The sequence below is a fragment of the Pseudorca crassidens genome, chromosome 16 (genome assembly GCF_039906515.1).
Source record: "Pseudorca crassidens isolate mPseCra1 chromosome 16, mPseCra1.hap1, whole genome shotgun sequence".
Lineage (NCBI taxonomy): Eukaryota > Metazoa > Chordata > Mammalia > Artiodactyla > Delphinidae > Pseudorca > Pseudorca crassidens.
Window position 1 is genome coordinate 81,853,272 of NC_090311.1, and position 27,902 is coordinate 81,881,173.

The 27,902-nt window shown below is 48.3% G+C and overlaps 1 protein-coding gene across 4 annotated transcripts in view; it reads right to left on the reverse strand.

The window, feature by feature from the left end:
• Positions 1 to 18,923, reverse strand: part of DISC1 (DISC1 scaffold protein) — a 347,388-nt gene extending 328,465 nt beyond the window's left edge. For 2 of the 4 annotated variants that reach the window (XM_067711096.1, XM_067711095.1), the window contains exon 1: positions 18,534 to 18,923. In XM_067711096.1, coding sequence (XP_067567197.1) covers positions 18,534 to 18,831 — 298 coding nt within the window. In that variant the 5' untranslated portion in view covers positions 18,832 to 18,923. The remainder of the gene's footprint in view (positions 1 to 18,533) is intronic. The other 2 variants (XM_067711093.1, XM_067711094.1) reach the window with 2 other exon arrangements.
• Between the last annotated feature and the right edge of the window lie 8,979 nt (positions 18,924 to 27,902).

The following is a 27,902-nucleotide window of genomic DNA, read 5'->3' on the forward strand; positions in this document are numbered from 1 at the left end:
ATCTAGAAGTGAGTCGTAAGGACCAGTGCAATCGTGCTGTTCCACCCACGTTCATGCTTATCCCACAGTTCCCGCACAATTTTTTTTTTTTTCAAAACACATGGAAAATGTTGTAGTATAGAGAAAATAAATAGAGCTTTTTTTTTTTTTTTTTTTTTTTTTTTGTGGTACACGGGCCTCTCACTGTTGTGGCCTCTCCCGTTGCGGAGCACAGGCTCCGGACGCGCAGGCTCAGCGGCCATGGCTCACAGGCCCAGCCGCTCCGCGGCATGTGGGATCTTCCCGGACCGGGGCACGAACCCGTGTCCTCTGCATCAGCAGGCAGACTCTCAACCACTGCGCCACCAGGGAAGCCCAATAGAGCATTCTTAAGTGACCATTTTATTCATTTTAGGAGAGGGTATGTGTCATGAAATGCATTTTTGCTCAGAGATGAAAAGGGTCAACTCTGCTATTGTCAAACTTGTTTTTATAAACTCTATTTTATATTTCATTTTGGTATATCAATCTTGAGTACTTTATTGTCAGATCTTCATTTGTAAACCTCTTCCCTATGACAGTACAGTGTGCACTCAATTTTGGAGCATGGAAAATACATGTACTTGTTTTGTACCTGTAGTTTGGATATATACTTGACAGCTTTGTGCTTTGGTGTTTCAAAAATTTTAAGGCTGTAATGAGGAGTCATATTTACAATCATCAGTATATTCTCTACAATGAATATGCTCCCTTAATTAAATCATGATGCTGGAAAAACACACACACGCAAATTAAACTAAATTAAATTTTAAAAAGAAAGAAATACATGTGTCAGATAAACGCAAACATGATTTGGTAAATGAGAGGTACAGACAATCTGTGCCCCAGGCTAGGGGTGAGTGATGTAAGTCATTAATTTGGGCTCATAAAAACCTCCCTAGAGGGGATGGAGTTTGGAGGAAAGAGAGGCCTTTCAGGCAGCAGGGTGGGAGGGGACACAACCAAGCTGGGAATATGCTGATCACCAAGTAGGAGGGACAGGGTAGCCAAGGTCAGAATTCACGTGCAGCACTGGGACTCAAACGCCAGCAGGCAGCAGGGAGCTCCTAGAGACCCAGGTGCCCACATCGAGGGGAGTGGGGAACGTGAGGGAGGCTGGCCTGCCTGCTGCACTGCACAGGCGCGGTACCCTAGAGCTATTCCTCCCTTCAGTTCTGTCAATGTTGGCATCATACCTTTTGGAGCTCTGATATTTGGTACATATATGCTTATAATTATCATACCTTCTTGGTGAATTGACCCTTTCGTCAATATATAATGTCCTTCTTTGTTTCTTGTAACAGTTTCTCGCTTAAAGTCTATTCTGTCTGATATTACTAGTACTGATACCCCAGCTCCCTTTTGCTTACTATTTGCAGGGGATTTCTTTCTCCACCTTTTCAATTTCACTCTCTGTGTGTCCTTAGACCTAAAGGAAGTCTCTTATAGACAGCATGTAACCGGATCATGGTTTTTTATCCATTCTGCCAATCTATGCCTTTTGACTGAGGAGTTTAACCTATTTACGTTTAAGGTAATTACTGATCAGGAAGGAATTACTTCTGCGGTTTTGCTATTTGTTTTCTGCATGTCTGATAGCTTTTTTGCCCTTCATCTCCTCCTTTATTGCCTTCCTTTGTGTCTAGTGCCACATTTTGATTCCCTTCTCATTTCCTTTTATGTGTATTTTATAGATATTTTCTTTGTGGCTACCAGGAGGATTACGTATAAAACCTAAAGTTATAATAATCTAATTTGAATTGATACCGACTTAACTTCTATAGGGAACACAAACTCTACTTCCACACAGCTCCATCCCCTTCTCTGCATTCCTGATGTCACAGATTACATCTTTATACACTGTGTGCTCATTCAAATAGATTTATAATTATTCCTTATGCATTTATCATTTAAATTCTGTAGAACCTACCATTTTGAAGGTGGCTCTTTGTTCTCTGGACATTCACTTAGTTGCTGTAGTCCTCTATTTTCCAGAGCTGCTGTAAAGTTGTCTGAGCTGGTCTCTAACTGTTATTTGTTGTTTGTTTGTTTTTAAACTTCCCATGGAGGAACAAGGGCCTGGCGCTTCCTACTCCCCCATTTTGCTGACATCACTCCACTCAGGCACTGTAGGGTCTGTAAAGGAGGGGAGATCCCAGGTCCCCCTCTACCCCTCAGCTCCCAGCCCTGAGAATGTCTACTGGGGACCCCTAATCACAGGTGTTGGTTCAGATTGGAGCACTCTGAGAGCAGGATTTACACTGCTACTTCTTGTACCTGTTTCTGTGAATTTCTTTTTAAAATCCCAATTGTCTTCTAAAGAGTGTGTCATTTTTCTATCATTTTAGTTTCATTTATCATTTTTGGTTTAACTTTCTTCTTATTTTGCCTACAGGAAACTTCTATTTTCATTGTTTTGAACCTTAGCTGTATTGTGTCTCACTAAATGAGTCCTGAGTTTGCCTTTCTTCATATTTTGAGTTTCACTTATTTAACTCTTACTTTCTCTTATTTAATATTTTTATTCTTTTGTATTATTTCACTATTTTCTCACTTCATCTTTGGGCTTTTTTTCAGTTTCCAGTTACTTTATAAGTATTTTTTTCCCTAATTTCCACTTTCTTTCATCTTTATCCATTGTGTTTCATTTACCACATTTTACCCTCATTTACACTGAAGGCTGTGTATCATTCTTTTAAGCTTGTATTCTTTGCTTCTCAATTATAGTTATTTCTCTTTATTTTATGTAATTTTTAAATGTATCGCTTCTAATTCTCACTTTTTAACCTTTAAATCTGTGATCTTTACCTTTATCAATTTTTACATTTAACTTTTAAGTTTTAACAATATTCTGCGTTATCAGTATAGAGTAGTGAATAGGGCCAGACAAGGTAGTCTGGATTCAAATCCTGTCTCCACCACTGGTTAGCTGTGTGACCTTTGGGGAGCTATTTAACCTCCCAGTGCCTCAATTTCCCATCTGTAAAATGAGGATATCAACAGTTTCTATCTCACAGAATTAAAGAAGTTCATATATATAATGTCTTTAAAAGAGTCTCTGCTACATAGGCATCCAAGCAGAAACTGATAGCTATTCACCAGCCCATTTCCCTTTTCTCTGAGACACACAGTTGAACACATTTCCCAGCTTCCCTTGAAATTATGTGCAGCCATGTAACTGAGTTCTGGTCAATGAAATTGTGGACAGAAATGACGGCCACCCCTTCCAGGCCTAGCTAATAAAAACCTCCTTTGTAGTCATCTCACAGTCCTTCTTCCTCTATCGATTAAATGTCAATGCTCTAAGGGGACTTTGGAAGCCGCAGGTTGAAATGGACGTGCACTGGTCCACCTGACTCCCTGAATGCCCTCCCCTCCCAAACCCCATCACCAACAGCCTTGCCTCAAAATGTAATTTATATCAGCAAGAAACGAACTTTGAAAGTGCTATGCTACTGAGAATTTAGTTTTTATATTACAATAGCAGGGGTTAACTCATACAAAAACTGGTGCCTTAAAGTAGGCACCAATAAAATAAGCGGTACTGGCTTAACAACCAAGCAGTGGACAGCAAGGAAACTGATATCAGAGGCTGGAAAAGTGGAGATCCGAGTTATGCAATGCAAAATGTTTCGTAAAATCATCACCTGCAGTAACTAAGAAAGACCTAGTGTCTACCAAGCTGGCGGCTCCAGTGGGGGAAGTGGGAAAGTAGAGAATTAGTAATAAAATAAAAGCAATAGTAAAGATGATATTAAAGTAATTTTAAAGAAAGAGATATGATCGGTCAAGAATTTGTTGGTTTGCAGGCGTAAATGAAAGAGGATAGAATCCATCAATTTGTGTGCCTGAAGGGTTGGAAAACCTGACTGTCTCAAACACTAAGAAATAAGATTGAAAAAGCTTATAAGTGACAAAGGCCCAAAGCCTCAGCCCTGTGGCAAAGAACTGATCAAGAGTGATGCCTTCCCATCTGAATCTGAGGGCCTCAAGGTAACCACCATTCAGTTGAGAAGGAAGGGTATGGGTGATACAGTTATATAATAAATCAAGCCTGACAATAATGTCTAAGAAAAAACTTTGGGATTAGCCATTGGTATAACGAACTTAATGGAAGAAAACAGAAGAGAATCCTACTAAGTTGTTGACAGAAATGTACGGCCTAAGACATCATGAGCCTGGACTTTGAATACAGAGTCTATACGAGCCTTTAAAAACCTCAGGCCACTAAACAGAGGGCGGAAAAAGCTGTGCACGCCCTCGCCCTCGTAAAGATGGCCGACTCCCCAGCAACGCTTCAAATGTTGCCATGGAGACTGAAGGACAGGATAAACCCGGCAGCACAGAGCCAGGGGCCATGCAAACAATTAACAAAAGACTCCCTCTCAGAGAGCAGAATCAAGGCCCCGTGGAGAAAGTCCTCCCACTCCCTGGCAGGGGGCCTTCACCTTGCCTACCCACTGGCTTCCAGGATTGCTTTGAACCTGGAGATGCACGTGACTATGGTCAATCTCCTATTTCACCCTGTTCAAAGGGGAGTTTTTAGTCTTGTGTCATCCTGTCTCTGCTCCATCACTGAAAATTGGGAGGGGTTCAGGAGGAGGTAAACAACTTATTCCTTTTTAGTTCATAAGTCACAGAAGCTCATTTAGTAAGGCTCGTTAAGCCGGGATCCTCATTTAGACAGAAAGGAGAAAAGCCATCTGCAATGACTGCAAGGGCCGCATGGTGTCTCCTTGCTGGGCGGCGGGCGGGCGGTGCGGTTTCCAGATGTGAGAGGAAAAGAGAACCAGGATTTGGAGACCACTAGGGGGAGCTCTAGTAGAGACTGGTTGCTGTTCACCAAACGGAGGTCTTTTCCTCCCTCATACCCAGCTAAGAGAATTTCCCAGCCTCCCTTGCAGCTTCCTGTGGCCATGTGACTCAACCCTGGCGAATGGGATGTGGGCAGAAGCAGGGTCAGCCACTTCCAGTTCTGATCCTTGAACAGCCCCTAGGAAGCCTTCTGCTCTCTCTTTTCCACTATCCGCTGGCTGGGTGGCAAAGGCCAGGGCACCCTTGGAAGCCACATGCTAAAGGTGGCAGGGCCTTTGTCAGCCTGAGTCCCTGGACGGCAGCGTAAGGCAGAGCATCCCCTCCATCCGAGCGGTGCCTTAGGGTAGCCAGCAGTAAACGGAGGGAGAAGTGAACTTCCCCCAGCAGGGAACCGCACTTCTGATGTTCTAAGCACTGACATCTCAGAATACCTTAGATTCCCAGCATCACCGTAAACACAGGAACTTAATAAAGGCTAGCATGTTCTACGGGGGGACGACCGTAAACATTCCAGTTTAATGTGGCTGGGTGAGTAATCAACAGGGCAAACATGGGATATTGTGTAGCCATTAGAAATAATAAAGTAAAGCAATATCTACTGACATGAAAACGTTTCTGTGCTGTACTAATTAATGGGAAAAAATAGATTAGAAAACAAGGGGACATAATCCCACCTCTGTAGAACTGCATGTGTGTATAACACAGGCCTGAAAACCCTCCAGAAGGGTGCTCACTAAAGCATTCAGTGAGGAAGGAGAGGCTTCAGTGATCACTTCTTGTACCGTGTATTTTTCAGGCTTGCTTGATGTTTTATAATGCCTATGTTTTGTCTTTTACATAAAAACAATAAAGCTACGTTTGAACATTAACCATAATATTTTTCCTCCAGTTGACCTTATAACGTCCCCTTTCATTTCCATTAAGAGATTCTTCCCACCCCCTCTGCTCTGGAATTTCCTAAAAACATTACTTCAAAGAAGTCAGAAAATTTATGGGGGTGAGAAACCTCCCGTCCCAAGACAATGACAATCTCATCTAGGCTCACAGCTCATCTGCACTTTTCACCGTAATCTATTTCCATCAGTTTATAAGAAGTGACACGGTTTAAGCTTCCTGGACTCCACCTCCCTAATCCCGGGACATCGGGCCGACCTTGTACACTGACTGCTGTCCTCCAGGAGAGGAAGAGGGGCCAGTGCAACCTAAGACCCTGTCCTAAAGGCCCCGGCCTGACTTGAACAGGAACTGGTGAGGGGAGGTAAGGAGATGCGGCAGAAGCCACCAGCAGGCTCTGCAACCTTTCTCACAGTCACACGACTATGGGTGTGTCTGCCACTGAGCCAACTACCTGCCCCCGAGCCAGGGCGAAAGAACGACCCTCGGAGTATACGGACCTGTACACAGTCTGTTGTTAAGACTGTGGAGACAGTGCCATGTTATGACGCTCACCAATGGGGTTTAGGTCACAGGTGACTAGACCCTTACCAAACGGCTGTAAAGGCAGGGTTTTTTGTTTTGTTTTGGTTTTGGTTTTTATTGTGGTACGCGGGCCTCTCACTGTTGTGGCCTCTCCCGTGGCGGAGCACAGGCTCCGGATGCGCAGTTTCAGCGGCCATGGCTCACGGGCCCAGCCGCTCCGGGGCATGTGGGATCTTCCCGGACCGGGGCACGAACCCGCGCCCCCTGCATCGGCAGGCGGACTCTCAACCACTGCGCCACCAGGGAAGCCCAAAGGCAGGGTTTTGAGCAGAGGTGTGAGCTGGGTGAACTAGAGTTTTAGGAAAATTAATCTGACTATAATGACACCATGATTAGAAAGAGGCTAAAGGCTGAAAACCTATTGTAAAGGCTACGGCAGTAATGCTGACACGTGTGAAGACGGAAACAGGAAGGAAGAGATCCTGGGGAGTGGACCCAGCCCTAAGCACCCAACAGATCCAGAGACCACACACAACGTGCAGGAAATTGAGACCACTCCAAGTATGCCAAACAGAGGACGTTTAATACAGAGAGTTGGTCACAAAGGAATGGAAAGAACTGGAAAAGCACAAAGAAGAAGGAGAGCTAGAAGGGATAATAGCTAGAGGTCAGACACTGGTGCTCCGGGCTGCATCCCTGAGGCTGCTCAGTCTGCTGGACTGTTGCAGAGCCCGTGCCCATCGGTTCTGGAGCCTGGGGAAAGGGCTTACCTGTCAGGGCTGCTGGAGCCCAATTCACCCATCCTTGCCTGCAACTGCCCCACTGTAAAACCCGAACCAGGAAGCCTTCTCTCCCTCCTGCCTCTGGTCTCCCATCACTACCTCCAGCTGGCAGAATTTAACAGGAAGGGAGCTGGCAATGGAGCCAGGGATGTGTCTGACTCCCAGCCCCGGCAGTGAAGTGCAAAGCACCGAAGGATGGGTGAGAGGCCAAGAGTCAATAACCAGCACCCAGCTGACACTCTTCCCCATTCTTTTCCAACCTGTGTTAAGAAATGTGCATTCCAAAGACAGCAGACGTAGAGCATGGGCTTGAGGACACGGGGAGGGGAAGGGTAAGCTGGGACGAAGTGAGAGAGTGGCATGGACATATATACACCACCAAATGTAAAACAGATAGCTAGTGGGAGGCAGCCGCATAGCACAGGGAGATCAGCTCGGTGCTTTGTGACCACCTAGAGGGGTGGGATACGGAGGGTGGGAGGGAGACGCAAGAGGGAGGGGATACGGGGATATATGTATATGTATAGCTGATTCAGTTTGTTATACAGCAGAAACTAACACATCATTGTAAAGCAATTATACTCCAATAAAGATGTTTTAAAAAAATGTGCATTCCAGAGGACAGGTGAAAAGCAGTGGTGACGAGGGGGCCTTGGAAGGCAGGAAATTATAGCCTTTGGCCTCAAGGAAAATTCTAGAGAAAATTTAGAATTGAGGAAATAGCAAAATTGCTCCTCTGACTATGGTAATCATATCCCTGAAATAAAAGTGAAATGACCAAGCTGGAGCCAGGTAAAGCATGCGATACACGCTCTCCCTCCGGAAGGGTCTGTGTGCTGCACTAATAATAGCATCTTGCTTTTGTCCACAGGGCTGCAGCTACCACACACGGTGCCACTGTGCAAATTTTTTAAAAGGCGCCCGCTCTGGGGTGATGAACTATAAAAAGATGTTCCCTCTGGGAGGATAAATTAGAAAAAGGTGGCCCCTCTGAGCTGATGGATTGGAAGAAGGCATCCCTTCTTCAGCACCAGGGCCCAGGCCAGGGGTCAGCCCCGCTACCCCCTGGGCCCTCACGTGTACTCCTGGCTGGACATGGCCCGCACAGCTCTAGGCCGCAGCCCACCTGTTCTAATCAGCTAGTATTTTCTAAGCCCCTTGTGTGTGTCTCATTATCCTAACAATGGTTCTATGAAATAAGCACTGTTATTGCCCAGTTTACAGCCGAAGAGAAATTAAATGGCCTGCTCCTGGTCATATACCTGGTAAGTGACAGAACTGCTGGTAGAAATTTGAAATCTAACGTTAGCCCCATTGAGGGCCGACGATGGGGCAGAGGCCGGGCTCAGATCTTTACTCACGTGACCACAGTTGATTCTCAGAATGTCACCGAGTCCAAGCTCGCTCTGTTCACAGAACGACAGGCCAATAAATCGGGAGCCGAGGCGTTGAGGCAGGGAATACGACCTTATTCGGGAAGCCAGCAGACCGAGAAGACGGCAGACTAGTGTCTCTGAAAAACCATCTTATCGGGGTCTGGATGCCAGTTTCTTTTATAGCACAGAGAGGGGGAGGGGGTGAGGAAGTAAAGTTTAAAAGGCCGTGTAAGTTTTGTAAACATCCCCTGGAACGGCCAGCCTCGGGCAGAGGGTGTGTTAACTTCTTCTTTCTTGCAGCCATGCACAGGTGGACAGGGTCCGGAGGTTGCCCTGAACAAAGGCACTTTGGTTTAATATCTAGGCAGAGGGGCAGGGTTCCCTGAGGCGGGCCATTATGTACAGACAGGATCCTTTCAGTGAACCAAAGCAGTGGAAAGCAAAGGTTAAAGTAACAGAAACAGATCCAACATGGAGTCAGGTTTGGCTCTTCTCTGTTACAAGAACAGCATGAAGTGGCCATGACTACGTTCGGTTCACCAGTCGAGCCCTCTCTGCAGGGGGAACCTGGGCCCCAGGCCTGGAGGAAGGGCCCAGCCTGCATGCTTGTGTGCACCACCCCGACCACGGAGAACGGCATCCTTCCATTTATTTATTTTCTGTTCAAGTTACTGCCTCCCTCAAGGGAGGCCGGAGCACAGTCAGCTCTGATGGGCAATGAGGCTGCAGAGGAGTGTCGGAAGCTGAGGCTTCCTGTGGGCTTTTCTCCTGGGGAAACAAAAAGCCCCTTTGACTCTGGCTCCTTTGGGGTTCCAGGGAACAATCTGGCATTCTCTTTGCACTGAAGCGCCTTTGACTCCTACAGTCCCTGCAGACAATGCTGAAAGGACACCCAGAGGATTTGCCAACTAGACTGCCAAGTCCCCAGCCTCACAGTAGTTCTCCCTCAGCGAAAACAGCTCCCAAGTGACAGCTCCAGAAATGTACAGGGAGCTGGTGAGGTTTGGTGGCAGAGCAAGCAGCCGGGTCCCCCTTTGTCCCCGCCAGCACTCAGGTTGGGTTCACTTCCATAACGGTCTTATTAAATAAGCGTGGACTGTGCCGATTTCTTCCCTGCAGCCAAAACACCTGAGAAGCCAAGGGAGAGGCCAAACTCTATGCTTAGAGAGAAAGGCATGGCAGGCGCGCTGCTGAGCTGAGCCTCTTCTGAGGTTAGAATGCCCTCTTTGGGTGTGAGATGATACCAGCAAGAGCGGGGAATTTTCTGCAACAGGAGAGGCAAACTATCAGAGGGGATTCCAAGAAACCAAATTCCAACCAGTGGAGCATCCTGCAGAGAGAACGGAGAATGTACATTTCATGTAGATGAAAATTTTATAAAGACAAACCCAAAACTAAATTACACCTTGAAAAGGCAAAGATCGACTGGCTCTAGGACCAGAATTCCAGAATTCCCTTCCCAGAGCCAACCTTCAAGTGCTCTGTTATACCACCTTCACTCTCCGCGATCATCTGCTATCGATCAGCCATGCGAAGCTTCCTCGTCACCAGCAGCCCCCTCCAGCGCTCACAGCCCAAGACAGCAACGTAGGAGCCAAAGGCATCGCCCACCCTGGCTGCCGGCGGGGGTGGACATTTAAGGGGGCACCTGGACAGTTCCAACCCCTCTTCCTTCCAGCTTATCAATGACAGCAGTTGCCTACGGCTCCCTCCAAGACAAGCAGGGGCTCTGGGGCCCGGGAGGATTAGAGGGTGGGGCATCGTTTGCCCTCGGGCTGCAAAATGTGGCCCCCAAGGATTGATCCAAGAGGCAGCAGCATCAAGAACAGAGTCAGGGCTTCCCTGGTGGCGCAGTGGTTGAGAGTCCGCCTGCCGATGCAGGGGACATGGGTTCGGGCCCCGGTCCGGGAAGATCCCACATGCCGCGGAGCAGAACCCACATGCCGCGGAGCGGTTGGGCCCGTGAGCCATGGCCGCTGAGCCTGCGCGTCCGGAGCCTGTGCTCCGCCACGGGAGAGGCCACAACAGTGAGAGGCCCGCGTACCGCAAAAAAAAAAAAAAAAAAAAAAGAGCAGAGTCAAAGCCAGTGCAAGGCAGACTACAGAACCCGGCCCTCCCAAAGGGCGAGGCAAAGCCCAAGAATCCAGGTGTCAGACCAAGGACCAAACACCAGCCAGGCCTGGTGGGCACACCGTCTTGGAAGCTGAGCACGGGAGCCCCCGGACCCCGCAGAGCAGACCTCCTGCCAGCGCTGCCTTGTAGAAGAGCCAGTCTGCACTCCTGCGCCGGCAGCGTGCTGAAGCTCTCCCTCCCCTGCAACGCCGCCTCTGTCCCTGGGCTCACCCCGTATGCAGGCTGGGCTTGTGTCTCACAACAAAGGCAGCATATCGGGGGGCCCATCTCGGGGAGAGCAGAGATAATACAACAGCCACTGAGGTTAAGAATTGGAAATGCAGCAGGAGAAAATGAGGGGAAGGGGAGGAGAAGAAGCAAAATGAGGACAACAACGATTAAGTACAAGCTCGGGATGCATCATCGAGAACCGGGAGCTTCCCCTCACGCATCCTGCAGGAGTCTGCAAGCCCTCGTGTGCACAGATGTAAGGCGACGGAGAGTCTATCCAGCCCACTGAGTTAAGGGCACGAGCATCTATTTCGCTGCAGAAACACTAATGCGATTCAAAGGATCAGGGACCTGGATTAGGGTGTGAGGGACAAGCTATAAGGCAAACTGAGATCACAGGCAGGATTGATGTTAGAGGCGATATCAGCGAGTTTACCATCAAGACAATGCTTTACACGTAAACAGTACAGATTATGATGCGCTCATATAAATGATCGGATTAGACCTTTACCACAATTCTACACTGAGGGCTGACAAGGAAGGACACTGAGATTCAGAGAGATTAAAGGACTTGCCCAGGGTCCTGACTCTCAGTCCTATCCATCCGGCCACTCGGCCAGTCACAGTTAACCATCACTTACCCACATCAATGACGAGTAATTGATCACAATTTAAAAGAAATCTGCCACCCACCTCCGCACTTCCATTAAAAGGTGCATTGGTCCATGTTTCAAAATTCACAGTACATCTTGATACCTGATGAACATCCTGGGTGATAGGCTCTGGAGGGGCAGGGGCAGTGCCAAACGTCAGCTTGGGGTGCTGCAGTCCCCACATGCTTCCTGGGTCGTCTAAAGCCACTCCAAACTAAAATCATCAGGGTGTACTTTGATATGGGCAGCTGAGGTTTTTCTCTTATGCAACGTGTGAATGGCAGAGCCTTTAGAAATTTTCACCACTTGTATCGATCTTGAACATGCAGCATGTTCAAGACTGTGTTCGCGTGCAAAAGCAACTTGAAGACACGTGCCCTACCCTGCCTTTCCAAACCCAGCTGCTGCCCGAGCCTCCCATGCCACATTTCAGGAGCCACCACCGGTTGGGAAGCAATTCCCCTGCGCGCCATGGTGGTCAAATTACAATGTTAGTTTAAACCCATGCAATTCGGTAAGTCTCTATTCCTACTACGGGTCTAACACAAATGATAAGAAGATAAATAAGACAAGAAATTCAGCCCAGACTAATGCAAAGGCATATTCTCTCCACTAAATTTCTGGTTGACTCACCCCTTCCTGGCTCTGTAATGATGAAGAATTATTCATTGTACTGGGAAAGGCGGTCTCCTAATTTGGATAGGATACTGTTTTTTTTAAAGGGTCTTATGCTCCTTAAAAATAATTTTAAAAGCAGAGTCAATATAAATGTACCCCAAGATCAGCCTAAGGTAAATAACCCCTTCGGGATATCTCATTTTATTTTCACTGAGCCCTACTCCACCTCAGCAAACTGGGAAAAATAGGTGTAATATCAATACCTTTCCTTATATATCACCTTATGCTTTTCAAAAAAGTTTCAAAAACATTCCAGTATTTATTGGAATGAATGTACCTAGATAATCCCAAATCCTAAAGTCAAGAAAATGTAACAGTTGCATTAAAATGACAGAATTTGTCCATTTTTCCGTTCAAACGACTATTTGAGTCAAGCAGAGGAGGACACACAAAAGCTGCCCTGTTGGTAAATAGTTCAGAACTCATCCTACAATCCCCAAAGCCAATGAGGCGGCTGGGTGGAGGATGAGGTCATGAGTGTGGGATCAGCGAGAACGCTCCCCTGCGCTCCGCCCCCACCAGCTGCGGGCCTCCCAGCTGCTGGATTGACTAAATGGTAACACCACGGCCAGGAAATTAACACAGAGTGTCTAGAGACGGACTAGTCTCTCTCTTCCTAGATGAAGAGCAGCACATTCTATATACAAGTGTGGAAATCAATACTTGCCTAAGTTATCTTCAAAAAACTTCCCTGGTGGCGCAGTGGTTGAGAGTCCGCCTGCCGATGCAGGGGACGCGGGTTCGTGCCCCGGTCCGGGAGGATTCCCACATGCCGCGGAGCGGCTGGGCCCGTGAGCCATGGCCCCTGAGCCTGCGCGTCTGGAGCCTGTGCTCCGCCACGGGAGGGGCCACAACAGTGAGAGGCCCACATAGCGCAAAAAAAAAAAAAAAAAAAAATTGTTATACCCAGCAGTAAACATTGCAATTGATAAATTCTAAATTAAAGAATTCCTTCTTTCTCCCTCCACTCACCTGCCTATCTATCCATCCATCCTGTATTCACTGGGTACCTACCAAGGGCTGCTTACTTCTTGATGATGTTGGCGTATCCCAACTGCCATTCTGATGAAACAGCATCCAGAAGCTTCAAAAATTAATTCTCTTTTTTCCCCTGGACCATGGCTTCTCAAGGGTACGGACAACAATCTACACGTTTTTTTAAAATCTCAACAGCCACCACGGTGTGAGGCAATGTGATTTGTGCATTTCAATAAACTCTTGAACTGAGAGGAACTTCTGGAACTCTTGGTTGGTTTCAAAAGACATAAAAATAACAAGACGGGGTTAATCCACACACGGGATTGCTCAATCTAAAATATAATAAATCGTTTAATTCAACTCAGTCAGAGTGGAATAAACCATGAATGGGCTACATACAGGAGGGGAAAGGTGATCAACCAGAGAGCTTCCTTGAGTCGAAGGGGTTTACACTGGAGCTGGGAAGGAGGGTTAAATACACAACAAACTGTAACCGAAGAAGTGGAAAAGAGTAGATGATCCCAGAGGACCAGAGAAGGCTGGGAAGTATTACTGGCAAGATGTGGAGAGACTGGGGGCAAAGAGGACAGATTCCATCATGTTCTTGGTGGACAGAATAAAGTGTGCAGGAAAAGGGCCAGAGTAGAGTATCCATTTTAGGGATTTAGTGGCCTGTTTACGGAAGGCCTGGAAAGGAATGCTAAGAATTTGCTTGCAGGACCATACTGAGTCTTTGCACGGGGAACAGGGACCTAATCAGATCTCTACTTTAGGAAGATTATCCTGGCAGCAGTGTGCAGGCACGACTGGCAGGAGGTACTAAGCAGAGAAATACTGACACAATTGTCGGGACAGGGAAGACACAGGAAGGACTGAGATGTCTTTGGAAGAAGCGTCCTAACGGTGGCTGCGAAAATCTGAGGGTTGCCTTAAATCACCCGGAGAGAGTACCAGGCTTCGTTAGATCTCCCCTTTCGACTGGATGGTCCTTGTGGACAATCTGATACATCTTTAAACACCCTGCTGGGTACACCACAGTGCCATGCATACAGTAAGTGCCAAGTAAATGTTCCTGGACGGATAAATACAACGGAACGAATAAATGGATAAAGTAGTGTCTCTTCTAGGAGAGAATTCCATAACCAGAGGAAAACAAAAGCATTGATAAGAGTCAGATCTACTATTTGAATTGAATGCAGATTATCTATACCCAAGGTCAGCTGTCTCACATTCCACTATGCCCGGCTCGTGGCTATAATGAAAGCATCAAGGAAATAGTAATAAATTGTACAGAGTTGAGACCTTACAACTTCTCATCACCAGAAGAAAAAAAAACAACAACTTTGTAACTTTCTAAGGTGAGGAACGTTAACTAGACTTACTGGGATGATCACTGCACAATGTACACAAACACCTGTCCCGCACCTGAAACTAATATAATGTTAGTGTCAATTACACCCTAATTAAAAAAAAGAATTGTGCTGAGATACACAAACTTTTTTTCAGCAGAGGATCTGTAATCACAAAACAGCTTTCACAAGTCTATGTTTCCAGTGTATGAGAAACAGAGCCCCCATTTATCTTCTCTTTGCTTTTTTTCTTATTCCACCGCTGTGAAATTGTCCTCCTTTGCCTATCAGTATTTTAGTAAGATGAGATATGCTTTCATTTATAAATGCAAAACACATACATTCTCCTGTGTCAAAAATAGAGCCTAGGGGGGCTTCCCTGGTGGCGCAGTGGTTAAGAGTCCGCCTGCCGATGCAGGGGACGTAGGTTCGAGCCCTGGTCCGGGAAGATCCCACATGCCGCGGAGCAACTAAGCCCGTGCGCCACAACTACTGAGCCCACGTGCCTAGAGCCCGTGCTCCGGAACAACATAAGCCACCACAACGAAGAGTAACCCCGGTTCACCTCAAATAGAGAAAGCCCACGCACAGCAATGAAGACCCAATGCAGCCAAAGATAAATAAATGAATAAGATTTAAGAAAAAAAAAAAAAAGAATCTAGGTCTATTTATTTCAATTACCTCATTTAAGATCAGGCCCCCTACACCTATGGTTACCATTATAAGGACCAAATATATATTTCTCAGCAGCTGCACTTGGTAAATGCACTTGTCCGTGCCTCACCGGCCAGAGCTCAACAGATTTGACCACCTGATCGTTTGAAGCTTCTTCCAGCAACAAATTCTGTGATTCTGTTTTACAACACCCGAAGACCAAGAAGCGACCCTAGTGATCTCAGGAAGCCTATCTCTACATCCACTTATGAGCCATGACAGGAGGCAAGTGGCCAAAAGGAAGGAGGGCCGGATAAAAGGAAGCAGACAGAAAACCGATGGTCATGTCGGCAGCTAAGCACACCATGTGGGCCCCTGACTGCCTTCCAAAACCAAATAGAAATACCATGTCACTCACTGGTCAGCCACAGTTCTCCTCTCCCGCTACCACTTGGTATGAAAAAATGGGAAGCTGATGGTGAAGTCTGTGCTCAAAGAAGCAGCTGGTGAACTCTGATTTCAAGAGAAAATGGATTTGGCATGGTCAGAGCATCTGTGGCAAGTATTTTTTAAACTGCATGACTGTTGCACGAAAGATACTTGCTAAGGAATTTTCACCACAGTCATTAAAATCGAGAACAAGAGAAGATTCCCAAGGGCTAAAAGGCTTACATTATAAATGGTGCTGGCTGGAAAGTGGCACAGCTATGCCAGAGGGGACCCGCCCCAGCCCCAGGGTGGCCGCCCAGGGCATCTCTGGAAGCACTGGTCTCTGCTGGCTTTGCATGAGAACCTGGCATATAAGCTGAATTAGTATCATCATTGTCAAAAAGATTATTCTAATTCTGGTCGAATGATCCTAATCTAAAGATTTTATACTCAGAAACTTTGTTCTGTGCTGGTCTTTAGATCTTATTATTTAAAGGTCACCCCTGTATCCTCTCTTCACTCTGAAGATCTTTCATCAAACTCTGACCAAAATCACAATAAAATTCACACATTAACCATTTAATCGCTAATCCTTCTTCGACCACAATTTTAAGAATTTTTTTAAAAGGAAAAGTTTTAATGAACATAATAAATGTGGGCTTTTTTTTCCTAATGTTTGAGCAATGAGCTACTGTTATTTTTGTCATCTAATGAAACAATAATAGTTTGCATGCAGTGTTTCGGAAGTAGAAATTGATGAACATGGCACAGGAATGGCTTACAAGAAAAGAAACACCAAACTACTGGTCTGCTTTGCTGGGATTATGGTGGTTTTCAGTGTTCTTTTTCTTGTTTGTAGTTTTCCGTGCTTCCTGTAACGAGCACCCACTACTTTTGGAAAAAGAAAAAAGAATAAAAGAGGAAGAAAAGAATAAGGGAAACAGTTGAATTAGGGATTGTTCCTGCAACACAGAAACCTGGCACACACTCTCCCTCAGGTGCACAGACTTTGCCTGACGGTCCATTTCTGGGGGCATCTCAGGTGAACAGTGAGGTCCTTGCAGAAATGTCCTGGGTCCCAGCCCTGCCAGGTAACCATGACACCAAGAGCCTCAATCCCAGTTTACCCGTCTTGTGCCATCCTAAGGGTCCTGGCAAATGTATGTTAAAATAAAATATTCATGCAAACTCTATTTAGTTTTGAGATCTCTGATGAGTTCTTTCTTTTTCCTTTTTCTCAAAGTGTTTATTCAATACTCTATTATTTTAGGGGATTTCTGATGAGTTCTTGTGATACGTTCTTTGAAGGTTTTAGTACGTTTTTTCTCGGCAAATTTTCACTGCTTATCTTTACAAGAAGACAGCTTAAAATGGGATTTCTTTTTACACAGGGATGAAAACAATTAAGATTATTTCAAAGTCTCTTCTGCCAGGGCTAACAATTCACTCGTATTTTAGAGTCTATAAATATGCAGGGTATATTATTATCAACTGTTCTAACACAGGTCTGCTCTGAACTACAGTTCGTCTGCATAACGTCAGCTTGGCCAGTGGTTGAGAACACAGCTGTGAGAGGCACCCACACCAGGGTTCTAATCCTAGCTGTACCCTCAACAGCCACGTGACCTTTGGAAAGAAGCAGGGTGACGCTGCATCTCAGCTTTGTACAGGGAGAGGATTCTAAGTATCTACCTTACAACAGTCTGGGGCAGATTTCACCAGAGCGATTCCTGATAGACTGCCTGGCACACACCGCAAGCGGTAAAAATAAATTGCAGACGTTCTTATCCCTCTGGGTAGCAGTGATGTCTTCTATGCGAGCAGTGACTTGCATGCCTCAAGGAGCTCTCAGGTCTTTTACCTCATTTGAGTCTCAGGCAGCTCTATCAGCCCAAAACGTTACTGTCCCCGTTTTATCTTTTTCGTAAACAGATGAGGAAACTGAGGCTCAGGGTCACAGAGCTCAGAGAGCAGCTCCCGGCCTCTTTTTGCTCAGGTCTCGACTGACCCTCAAAAGACTTCATGCGCCAGGCCTGAACTTAACAAGATTAAATTTCCTTTAAAAAAAAACTCCGCTATTCATACTTTACTCAAATCAAACTGGTTTCTCTACACCACTCCAAGTTAATGAGGTTTTGCTTAGTGAAAAGAGCAACTGAGCTGATGATTTAGAGCTTACTGTGTATCTCAGCTCTGGGCTGGGGGTTCGAAATCGAGGCTCGGAGATGTTAAAGGACTTGTTAAAGTCGCCCGGCCCTCTTCTGACGCAGCAAGGACACATACTGCCTGACTCCAAACCTCATTCTCTTCCCAAGTCTCAAATTCCTGTGCATGTATTTTAAAAGTGAGGATGGTAGGAGACGTCCTGCCGTTCCTGAAAAGCAACTGTGCACTTAATGGCCTAAGTGTCAACCCTGAGTGTTGACAGCGTGACCCGTACTCGGGGCGGTGGAAGCGGAGGGATCGCTCCGAGCCGGGCGTGGGCGTCACTACTGCCAAGGAAACGCGAGGTGAAACTGCTCGCCGAGCAGCCACTTGGGGCGGTACCAGCACCAAGTTCCTCAACCCACCCCAACCTCCAGGTCCCCGATGCGGTGGAAGCCGAGGCTCGGCCCGGGGTCGGGCCGCGGTCTCGGCACCGGGCGCCCGGGCGTCCCCTGTCCCGCGATTGCGCGGGTGAGGGCGCACGGCGACCCGAGGTTCGGGCGGCGCAGTCCCCGGGCTCATCCAAACCCGAGCGCGCCCCGGCCGCCTTCCTCGGCCACCGGGACCCGCCCGGGCGGGTCCGACCGGCGCTGCTGCCAAAACTGCGGCTCCCGGGATCTCAGCACGGTCTTCGGGGAGGACCCGGCGCGACGTCGACCCCAGCGCGGCGCGCCACGCGGTCCTGCTTCAGTTTCCCTCACCTCACAAGGATGCATAAACCCAAAATGTTAACAGCGGCGCAGCCCGGACCTGCACGATTTCCAGACGTTACAGCGCACCCTCCCCGCCGGACCTCCGCCCCGACCCGCCGGGCCGCCGTGACAGCACCCCTACCTGCGCGGTGGCCCCCGCCGCCACCGGCCGGGGCGCCCTGGGGACCCCCGCCCAGCATGCGCCCCGCCGGTTCCTCACGCTCCGCCTCCTCCGCCTCCAGCTCCGCGGCGGCCGACGGGCTCCGTGCGCCCCGAGGCCCGCGGCGGGGGAAGCGAGCGGCCGCGCCGGACGGGAAGTGGGGAGGGGGCTGGCGAGGAAGGGGAGGCTCCTTCCTCCTCACGGGGCGCGCGGGCGGTTTCCTCCCCAGCCTCGGCCCCGGCACGCGCGCGCGCACAGACACACACACGCACACACACATACGCACACACGCACGCACACACACACACGCACACAAGCGCACACACGCACACGCGAGAGGTTGGGGCGGGCGGGGCCGGCGGGCCTACAGCCTGCGTCCCGGACCTCGGGAAGTTTGCTTTTCGCTCTCGCCCGTTTGCTGGAGGAAAGCGAGAGGGGAAGTGCGGTGGGGAGAACGGGTGGTTCGGAGAAGGAGAAACTGGGAGGCCTTCCTGGGGCGGGGGGCGGGGCGGGTCTACGAGGGTGCCTCGCAGACACTAATTAGGGAAGTGACCAAAGGGTTGATGGAAGAGATGGAGGGGAGGAGAGGGGCGGGGGAGGAGAACGAGGGGAGACGACAGACCACACTGGGAAAGAGGGGGGCGAGCAGTTCAACATGAAATGAGGGTCCAACTATTTGAATCTTCTGGCAGCACTGGACTGGTCCCAGATCCCCCTCTCCACTTGGGGCAGCCATCCCAGGACACAGCTGCGATCCGTGCGGAGCTCGAGTCCCTTCACTCTTCGGTTCCTTCAAGGGGGATCCTGGAGCATCGCTGAGGCCGCACCTGTCAGACACGGTTCTTGCCTTTAAGGGGCTCCCCTCCAGCAGGGAAGAGAAATATGTGCGTATAAAACTAAATAACAGCATGCAGTGGAGTATGCCACGAGCCAGAGGTTTGGCACAAAACATTGCAGAATATGGGGGTAAGAGGGAGTGTCGTGAAGAAGGATCGGAAAGGCTGTCTGGAGGAAGGGAAAGGATCCTGCTAGAACTACAGGAGGGTCAAGGTCCTTCATGAAATAAGAACCGTGTGCGTGAAAACACCTGGACGTGCTTAGGAGTCGGAGAGTTGTGGGATGGAATGAATATGAGCGTGGATGTGAAGCATGTGGGGAGATGGCGGAAGGAACAAAGAAGTTGGATCAAGCTGAATTTAACGGTGTAGACCACGAAGCAGAGATCTGGACTCAGTGCTGTGGTTTGAGAGATTAGAAAAAAGCTGTTTGTTTAGCTAGTTGACAGAAACATGGGGCAAGAGGTGACCTCCACTAAATGAAGTGGAAATGCCGGAACTGCCCTGGTATCCTGGAAAGGCATTATCTAAAGGCTTAGGGAGGTTGCAGTATTAGAGTGGATTTATCACATATGACCTGCTTACTCACTCCGAGAGGGTCCACAGGGCACACCGTTCACCGTGACCCTGAAAAATAACTTTGTGACCCAGCATCGTTGGTCAGCTCTTCTCTGTAGGTCAGAAATTATAGTGGGAACTATGCCACTGCAGTGTGGGTCCTTAAATGCAGTGAGGATAATTGGACCCCAGGGTAGCTGCGGCCACATGGTGGCAATGAATCACCAAAGGCAGGGTGGGCATGGTTTCTGTAACGGACAGCAGAGTCAAAGCAGCAACTGGAATACTCTGACCGCCACAAACCTATGGCATTGGCCAGTTAATCATGGGGTTCTTCGATGAGAATGCTACTGAGTTCTTATTTGATCTATATGAGCAGAAAAGTTCTAGGTCAAGGGAACAAAAGCCGAATTTTAATTATCAAAACAGAGAGCCTCCATCAATTCCCAGACTTGCATCAGTTTGCAGACCCAAAACTCCTTGAACGAAAGAGATGTCTGTCTCTTCCAGGAAAGACCTCGCAACGCTGCCAAAATATATATATACTGTTAATCTTTCTTCAGCCTTCCCCAAAGGGACATAGGGCCTTTTACTCGGGTGACTGTGCACTGGGAGAAAGGAAGTAATCAGACTTTTCAGGAATTAACTGGACACTGGCTCTGAACTGACCCTGAGTCCAGGAGACCCAGACCATCATTGCAGTCCACTAGTCCAAGTAGGGGCTTATGGAGGTCAATGGAGTTTTAGCTCAGGTCCATCTCCTGGTGGGTCTCTGCACTCATCCTGGGGTTATTTCTCCAGTTCTGGAAGGCATCATTAGAATGATAGTCAGCAATTGGCAGGATCCCCACGACGGCTCTGGGGCCTGTGGAGTGAGGGCTGTTTTGGTAGGAAAGGCCAAGTGGAAGCCACTACAACCTGCCTCCGCCTTCGAAAAGAGCTAACCAAAGGCGAGACTGCGTTTGTGGAAAGATCACCGAGATCAGTACCTCCATCAAGGACTCGAAAGATGCAGGGGTGGTGATTCCCGGCACCTCTCCATTCAACGTGCCCATGTGGCCTGTGCACAAGACGGATGGGTCTTGGAGAATGACAGTGGATTATCATAGATTTAAGCCCACGCTGACTCCCCGTGCAGCTCCTGTACCGGCTGTAACATCGCTGTTTAAGCAAATTCGTACATCGGCTAGTATCTGGTATGCAGCTATTGGTCTGGGAAACGTTTTTGCTCCATACCTGTTAGTAAAGACCACCAGGGCAGCTTTCTTTCAGCTGGCAAAACCAGCGGTGCAGCGAAGACTGCCCTACCTCAGGGATAGATCAGTTCTCCAGCCCTACATCATCATTTGGTCAAGCAGGCACCCTATCGCCTTTCTCTTCCAGAAGACTTCACACTGGTCAATTCCATTGATGATGTTATGCCGGTTGGACCTAGTGAGTGGGAAAGACTAGCTATTCTAGGCTTATCGGTGAGACATTTGTACGCCAGAGCGTGGAAGATAAATCTGACAGAAATTCTAGAGCCTTCCATCTCAGTGGGATTTCTAGAGGTCCGGTGGTATAGGTGAAGGATAAGTTGTTGTATTTGGCCCTTCCTATGACCGGAAAAGAGACACAACACCCAATGGTCCTCGTTGGGTTTGGGAAGCAACATATTCCTTATTTGGGGGTACTACTCAAGTCCATTTACCTAGTGACCTGAAAAGCTCCAGTTTTGAGTGGAGCCCAGAACAGAAGAAGACTCTGCACCACGTCCGGGCTGCCCTGTGAGCTGCCCTCTGCCATCCGAGCCACATGATCCCACAGATCCAGGGGTCAGTGGTGGTAGCTTCTGGTGGAGGCTGGGTCAGACCCCTATGGGAGGGTCACATCACAGACCCTGAAGGTTACAGAGCAAAGCCCTGCCATCCTCTGTGGATAAGTATTCTCATTTTGAGAAACAGCCTTTTACTTACGGCTGGGCCTTAGTACTAACTGAACGTTTAACCGTGGGCCACCACATCGCCGTGCAAGCTGAGCTGCCCTCCGTGAACTGGGTGCCGTCTGACCCACAGGCACGACTCTGGGCACGCACAGCAGCATTCCATCATCAGATGGAAGTGGTACACGTGAGATGCGGCTCAAGCAGACCTGGAAGGCACAAGTAAGTTACATGAGGAAGCGGCCCAAATGCCCAACGTCCCCACACCTGCTACACTACCTGCTGTCTCACAGCCTGCACCTGCGGCCTCATGGCCAGTTCCCTAGGATGGGCTGACTGAGGAAGAGAAAACTTGGGCCTCCTTTGCAGATGGTCCTGCATAGTATTCAGGTACCACCCGAAAGTAGACAGCAGCTGTAGCACAGCCCCTTCTGGGATATTCCCGAAGGACAGTGGTGAAGGAAAATCCACCCAGTGGGCGGACCTTTGAGCAGTGAACCTTGTTGTTCAGTTTGCTTGAAAGGAGAAATGGCCAGAGAAACAAGTATATGCCAATTCAGGGACTGTGGCCAATGGTTTGGCTGGATGGTCAGGGATTTGAAAGGAACATGATTGGAAAATTGGTGACAAGGAGATCTGAGGAACAGGTATACAGATAGACCTCTCTGAATGGGCAAGAAACTCAAAGATACTGTGTCACAAATAGATGCTCTGGTCTCAACAGAGGACGACTGTAATCCTCAAGTGGATGGGATGACGCGTTCTGTGGGTACCAGTCAGCCTCCTTCTCCAGCTACGCTTGACATTGTCTAATAGGCTGGTGAGCAAAGCGGTCATGGTGGCAGGGCTGGAAGTTATCCGTGAGCTCAGCCATACAGACTTCCACTCACCAAGGCCAACCTGACCACGGCCACCGCTGAGGGTCCAAGCTGCCAGCATCAGGACCGACAACGTAGCAGCCTTCCCCAGGGTGATCAGCCCGTTTGCTACTTGGTGGCAGGTTGATTGCGTTCGACCACTTCCATCGTGGGAGGGGCGGCATTTTGTTCTTACTGGAGTAGATAATTACACTGAATACAGATTTCCTTTTCCTGAACGCAACGCTTCTGCTGAAACTACCATCCGTGGACTCCTAAAGTGCTTTATCCACACAGCACGGCTTCTGATCAAGGAACTCACTTCACAGCAAATGAAGTGCGGCAGTGGACCCACACTCACAGAATTCACTAGTCTAACCGTGTTCCCTATCACCCTGACGCAGCTGGCTTGACAGAGCAATGGAACGGCCTTTTGAAGACTCAGTTACAGCACCACTAGGTAGCAGTACCTTGCAGATCTGAGCACAGAACAATGGAACGGCCTTTTGAAGACTCGGTTACAGCACCACTAGGTAGCAGTACCTTGCAGATCTGAGCACAGAACAATGGAACGGCCTTTTGAAGACTCGGTTACAGCACCACTAGGTAGCAGTACCTTGCAGATCTGAGCAAGGTTCTCCAGGAAGCTCTCTGTGGATGCCCTGAATCAGTGTCCAGTATATGGCGCTGTTTCTCCTGTGGCCAGATTCATGGGTCCAAAGAATCAAGGGATGGAAATGGGAGTGGCATCTCTCACTATTAGCCTTAGTGATCCACTAGCAAAAGTTTTGCCTTCTATTCCCACAACCTTAGGTTCAGCTGGCCTAGAGGTGTTAGTTCCGAAGGGGGGAATGGTTTCACCAAGAAAAGCAACAATCATGCCATTTAACTGGAAGTTAAGATTGCCAGCTGATCTGCGGCAACATGGAAGGACATAGAGAATATTATGCTTAGTGAAATAAGTCAGAGACAGACAAATACTGTATGATATCACTTATTTGTGGAATCTAAAAAATAAATGAATGTAGATAGCAAAAAAGAAATATGGCATTAAGAGATACAAACTACTATGTTTAAATTAGATGAGCAAGGGCTTCCCTGGTGGCGCAGTGGTTGGGAGTCCGCCTGCCGATGCAGGGGATGCGGGTTCGTGCCCCGGTCCGGGAAGATCCCACATGCCACGGAGCGGCGGGGCCCGTGAGCCATGGCCGCTGAGCCTGCGCGTCCGGAGCCTGTGCTCCGCAACGGGAGAGGCCACAGCAGTGAGAGGCCCGCGTACCGCAAAAAAAAAAAAAAAAAAAAAGATAAGCAACAAGGATATATTGTACAGCACAGGGAATTATAGCCATTATTTTGTAATAACTTTTAATGGAGTATAATGTATAAAAATACTGAATCACTGTGCTATAAACTTGAAACTAATATAATATTGTAAATCAATTATACTTCAATTTAAAAAAAAAAAAAGATTGCCACCTGGCCGCTTTGGGTGCCTTGTGTCTCTGAATCAACAGGCAAAGGAGGGACTTACGGTGTTGACTGCAGTGATCCTCACTACCAAGGGGACATTGGACTGCCGTGCCACAGTGCAGGTAAGGAAGCGTATGTCTGGAATATAGGAGATCCCTCGGGGCACCTCTTAGTATTTCCATGCCCTCTGACTAAAGTCCATGGGAAACTATGACAACCTAGTTCAGGAAGGACTACTAATGGCCCAGTCCCTTCCACAATGAGGGTTGGGGTCACCCCAGCAGGTAAATAACCAGGACCAGCTGAGGTCCTTCCTGAAGGCAAAGGGAATGATTCGTTGAAGGAGGTAGTTACACATACCAGCTCCAACCAGGTGACCAGTTACATACCTGAAAACTGTAATTGACGTGAGAATCTCTTCCTTACTTTGTTATGACTCTGTTTCTACATGGATAAGAAAGGGAGAAGATAAAGACGCGTGATGTATTATTTTATATTTTATCTTTGTTTTCTTCTCTTCCTTATCCACTTACATAACATCAGAGGTACTAATAATAATTAAATTTACAACACAGTATTTAAGTCCGAGGACGTGAAGGGGAAGACTGGACATCACCTAAGGACCATGCGTCTTCCTCTGGAGAGAAGGTTAGTGAGCTTAGGGTTATAGTCAGGGCAGTTGCGTCATGTTAAGCGGAAGTACTTTGCTGCTGTCTTTATTTGGAGGCTATGAGTGGCTTAAGGTGATGTGTACGGATGCCAGGTCAACAAGAGTTGGACTGTGACATAGGTCTTATGTGTCAGCTGGGCCAGGCTATTAAATCAACCGAGCCATTTAATCACACTCTGATTTAGGTGTTCCTGTGGAGGTGCTTTTGTAGATGTGGTTATATCTACAATCGGCTGACTTGAAGTAAAGGAGATGACCCTTCATAATGTGGGTGTGTCTCATCCAACCAGCTGAAGTCCCTAAGAGTAAAAACTGAGGTTTCCTGAAGAAGAAAAAACTTCTCCCTCAGGACGGAAGCCTCAAATGCTGAGTTTCCAGCCTGCCCACCTGCCCTACAGATTTCAGAATTGCCAGCCCTGACAAGTGCATGTGCCAATCCCTTACAATAAGTCTCCGTCTTCTGTCTGTTATCTGTCTAGCCATCCAGCCATCCACCCCTGTGGTCCTCCCTTGTCTGCTCCCCCACTTTGGGTCTCCTTTGGTTTCTCCTTTCTCCCCATCCCTTCTTTTTTTTTTTTTTTTTTTTTTTTTTTTTTGTGGTACGCAGGCCTCTCACTGTTATGGCCTCTCCCATTGCGGAGCACAGGCTCCAGACGTGCAGGCTCAGCAGCCGTGGCTCACGGGCCCAGCCGTTCCGCAGCATGTGGGATCTTCCCGGACCGGGGCACGAACCCGCGTCCCCTGAATCGGCAGGCGGACTCTCAACCACTGCGCCACCAGGGAAGCCCCCTATCCCTTCTTTGAATCTTCCCCAGCATCGCGCCCTTGGCCTTCCTCTTTTGTTGAGCATCCCTCATCCTCCACCTGACTATCGTATCCACTTCCACGGTTTCAACTACTCTGATACCACCTCGACTGGCATCTTTCACAGCAACCTCTCTCCCAAACTCGATTCGTATATCCAACCTAGTGGCTCTGCTGGTCTCCCAAATGTAGTAACTCCAAAAGGACTCTCACTGCCCTCTCCTGCCCGTTCCCCAAACTGCTGCTTTCCCAGCATTAACTGTTTTCCGAAGGTAGCTTTACTCTCCCCTTGACCCCTCCTCTCAGACTGGAAACCCGGGAGACAATGCTACAGACTCCTCCACCTCGTCCTTGGTGCTCACTGCACCCTGTCCCTTCTACCCCAGAGCTGTCCTTTGTGTCCATCTGCTGCTCTCCACCCCTGCCACCCCTAACTGTATTTTCAACGGCTGCCTGAACGTCACCGCTTGGATGTCTAAGAAGCCGTTCAAGCCACCCAAGTTCAGAGCTGTTCTCATCAGCTCCCCCTCAACCCTACGCTCCCAACTGTTCCCCTCACCTCACTTCACCTGCTGGCCCTACCGTCCCTCTAATCAGCCCAGCAGCACAGTTTGGAAGGCATTCTATGCGTGGTTAGGAGCACAGGCTCTGCCCTCAGATAAATGCGTTCACATCTAAGCCCCACCACTTCTTAGTCTTAAACCTTGGTAAGTTATTTAACTTTGCTAATCTTCAACTTGCTCATCTACAAAACAGAATTAATGATAGGATGTACCACATCAGGTGGTTGTGAGAGGGTCTGATGTATGGTCTGGGGTGGGGAGTAAACACTGGGTTTTTTTTTAAGTCCCCGAGGTGATGCTAAAGTCCAGTCAGGGACTTCCCCGGTGGCACAGTGGTTAAGAATCCGCCTGCCAATGCAGGGGACACAGGTTCGAGCCCTGGTCCGGGAAGATCCCACGTGCCACGGAGCAACTAAGCCCGCGAGCCACAACTACTGAGCCCGCGTGCCGCAACTACTGAAGCCCTCCCGCCTAGAGCCTGTGCTCTGCAACACGAGAAGCCACCACAGTGAGAAGCCCCCGCACCGCAACGAAGAGTAGCCCCCGCTCGCCGCAACTAGAGAAAGCCCGCACACAGCAATGAAGACCCAACGCAGCCAAAAAATAAATAATAAGAAAAAAAAATTTAAGTGCAGTCAGGGTTAAGACCACTGATGTAATGGTAGTATAGATGGGTCTGTGGAAGATACAGAAAGACCAGTTAGGAAAGAGACAACAGTCCAGGTAAGAGATCGTGAACATTTGCAATGAGCATAGAGAAGAGAGACCACGTTCAAGAAGAAAAAGTTTGTAAAACTTGGCGACTGGCTGCTGAGGGTAGCTGACAGGAAGGCATCTAAGATGACTCCAGTTTTTACTCAGTTGACCGGGCTGAGCAGATGGTGGTACCATAAGTCTGTGGTTCCTAAATATGTTTGTTCACTATAATCACTTAGGAAATTTTAATATTTTTCCTAGTCTTATATCTTACCTACTGTGCAGGATTGTATATTCCTAGTCTATCAAAGACTTGTGTACAGGAGTGTTCTGTCGTCAACTCGATTATTCTGGGAACTCTGTTCTGCACATGCCTTTCCCTGGATGGTTCCCCGTTATCCTTGGCCAAAAGTGTGATACCTGGGAAGAGGCAGTGAAGCAGCAGCCATCTGACTTGAAAGGTCATTGTTGGTCAGCGGCAGCAGAGACAGATGCAGGGGTGCTGGCCAGTTCTGGCTTGTCCCGTCTCTTCCCCGTCTAATGCCTGGGTATCCTTCCCAACTACTAATCCTGCCAGCCAACAGAATCCCCAGGCTCGTCACCGGATACTTCTCTGTGCACTCATGGACACAAAGGGGCATCGACCTTCCATATCAAGCCCTTCACAGCCCTGTTCTAACAGCCGGACACGCAGAGCTCCCCGGTTTCCTGCACACGCCAACTCCTTCACCCATGCCACAGCCTCACCCTTTCTCCAACAGCTGTGTGAGCTCTGCTTCCTATAATATATTCCCTGTTCCACAGCACTCACGGAGGTTCTGCTTCTCCAAGTAAACCCTCACTTACAAACCTACTGATTTCAAATCTCTGGCCCAGATATTGCAGAAACCTTCCTTTAGTGTTCTCATTCCCACACGACGCTGAGTTAGCTAGGGCTCTTTGATTACAACTAACCAAAACCAATATACCCTAACTT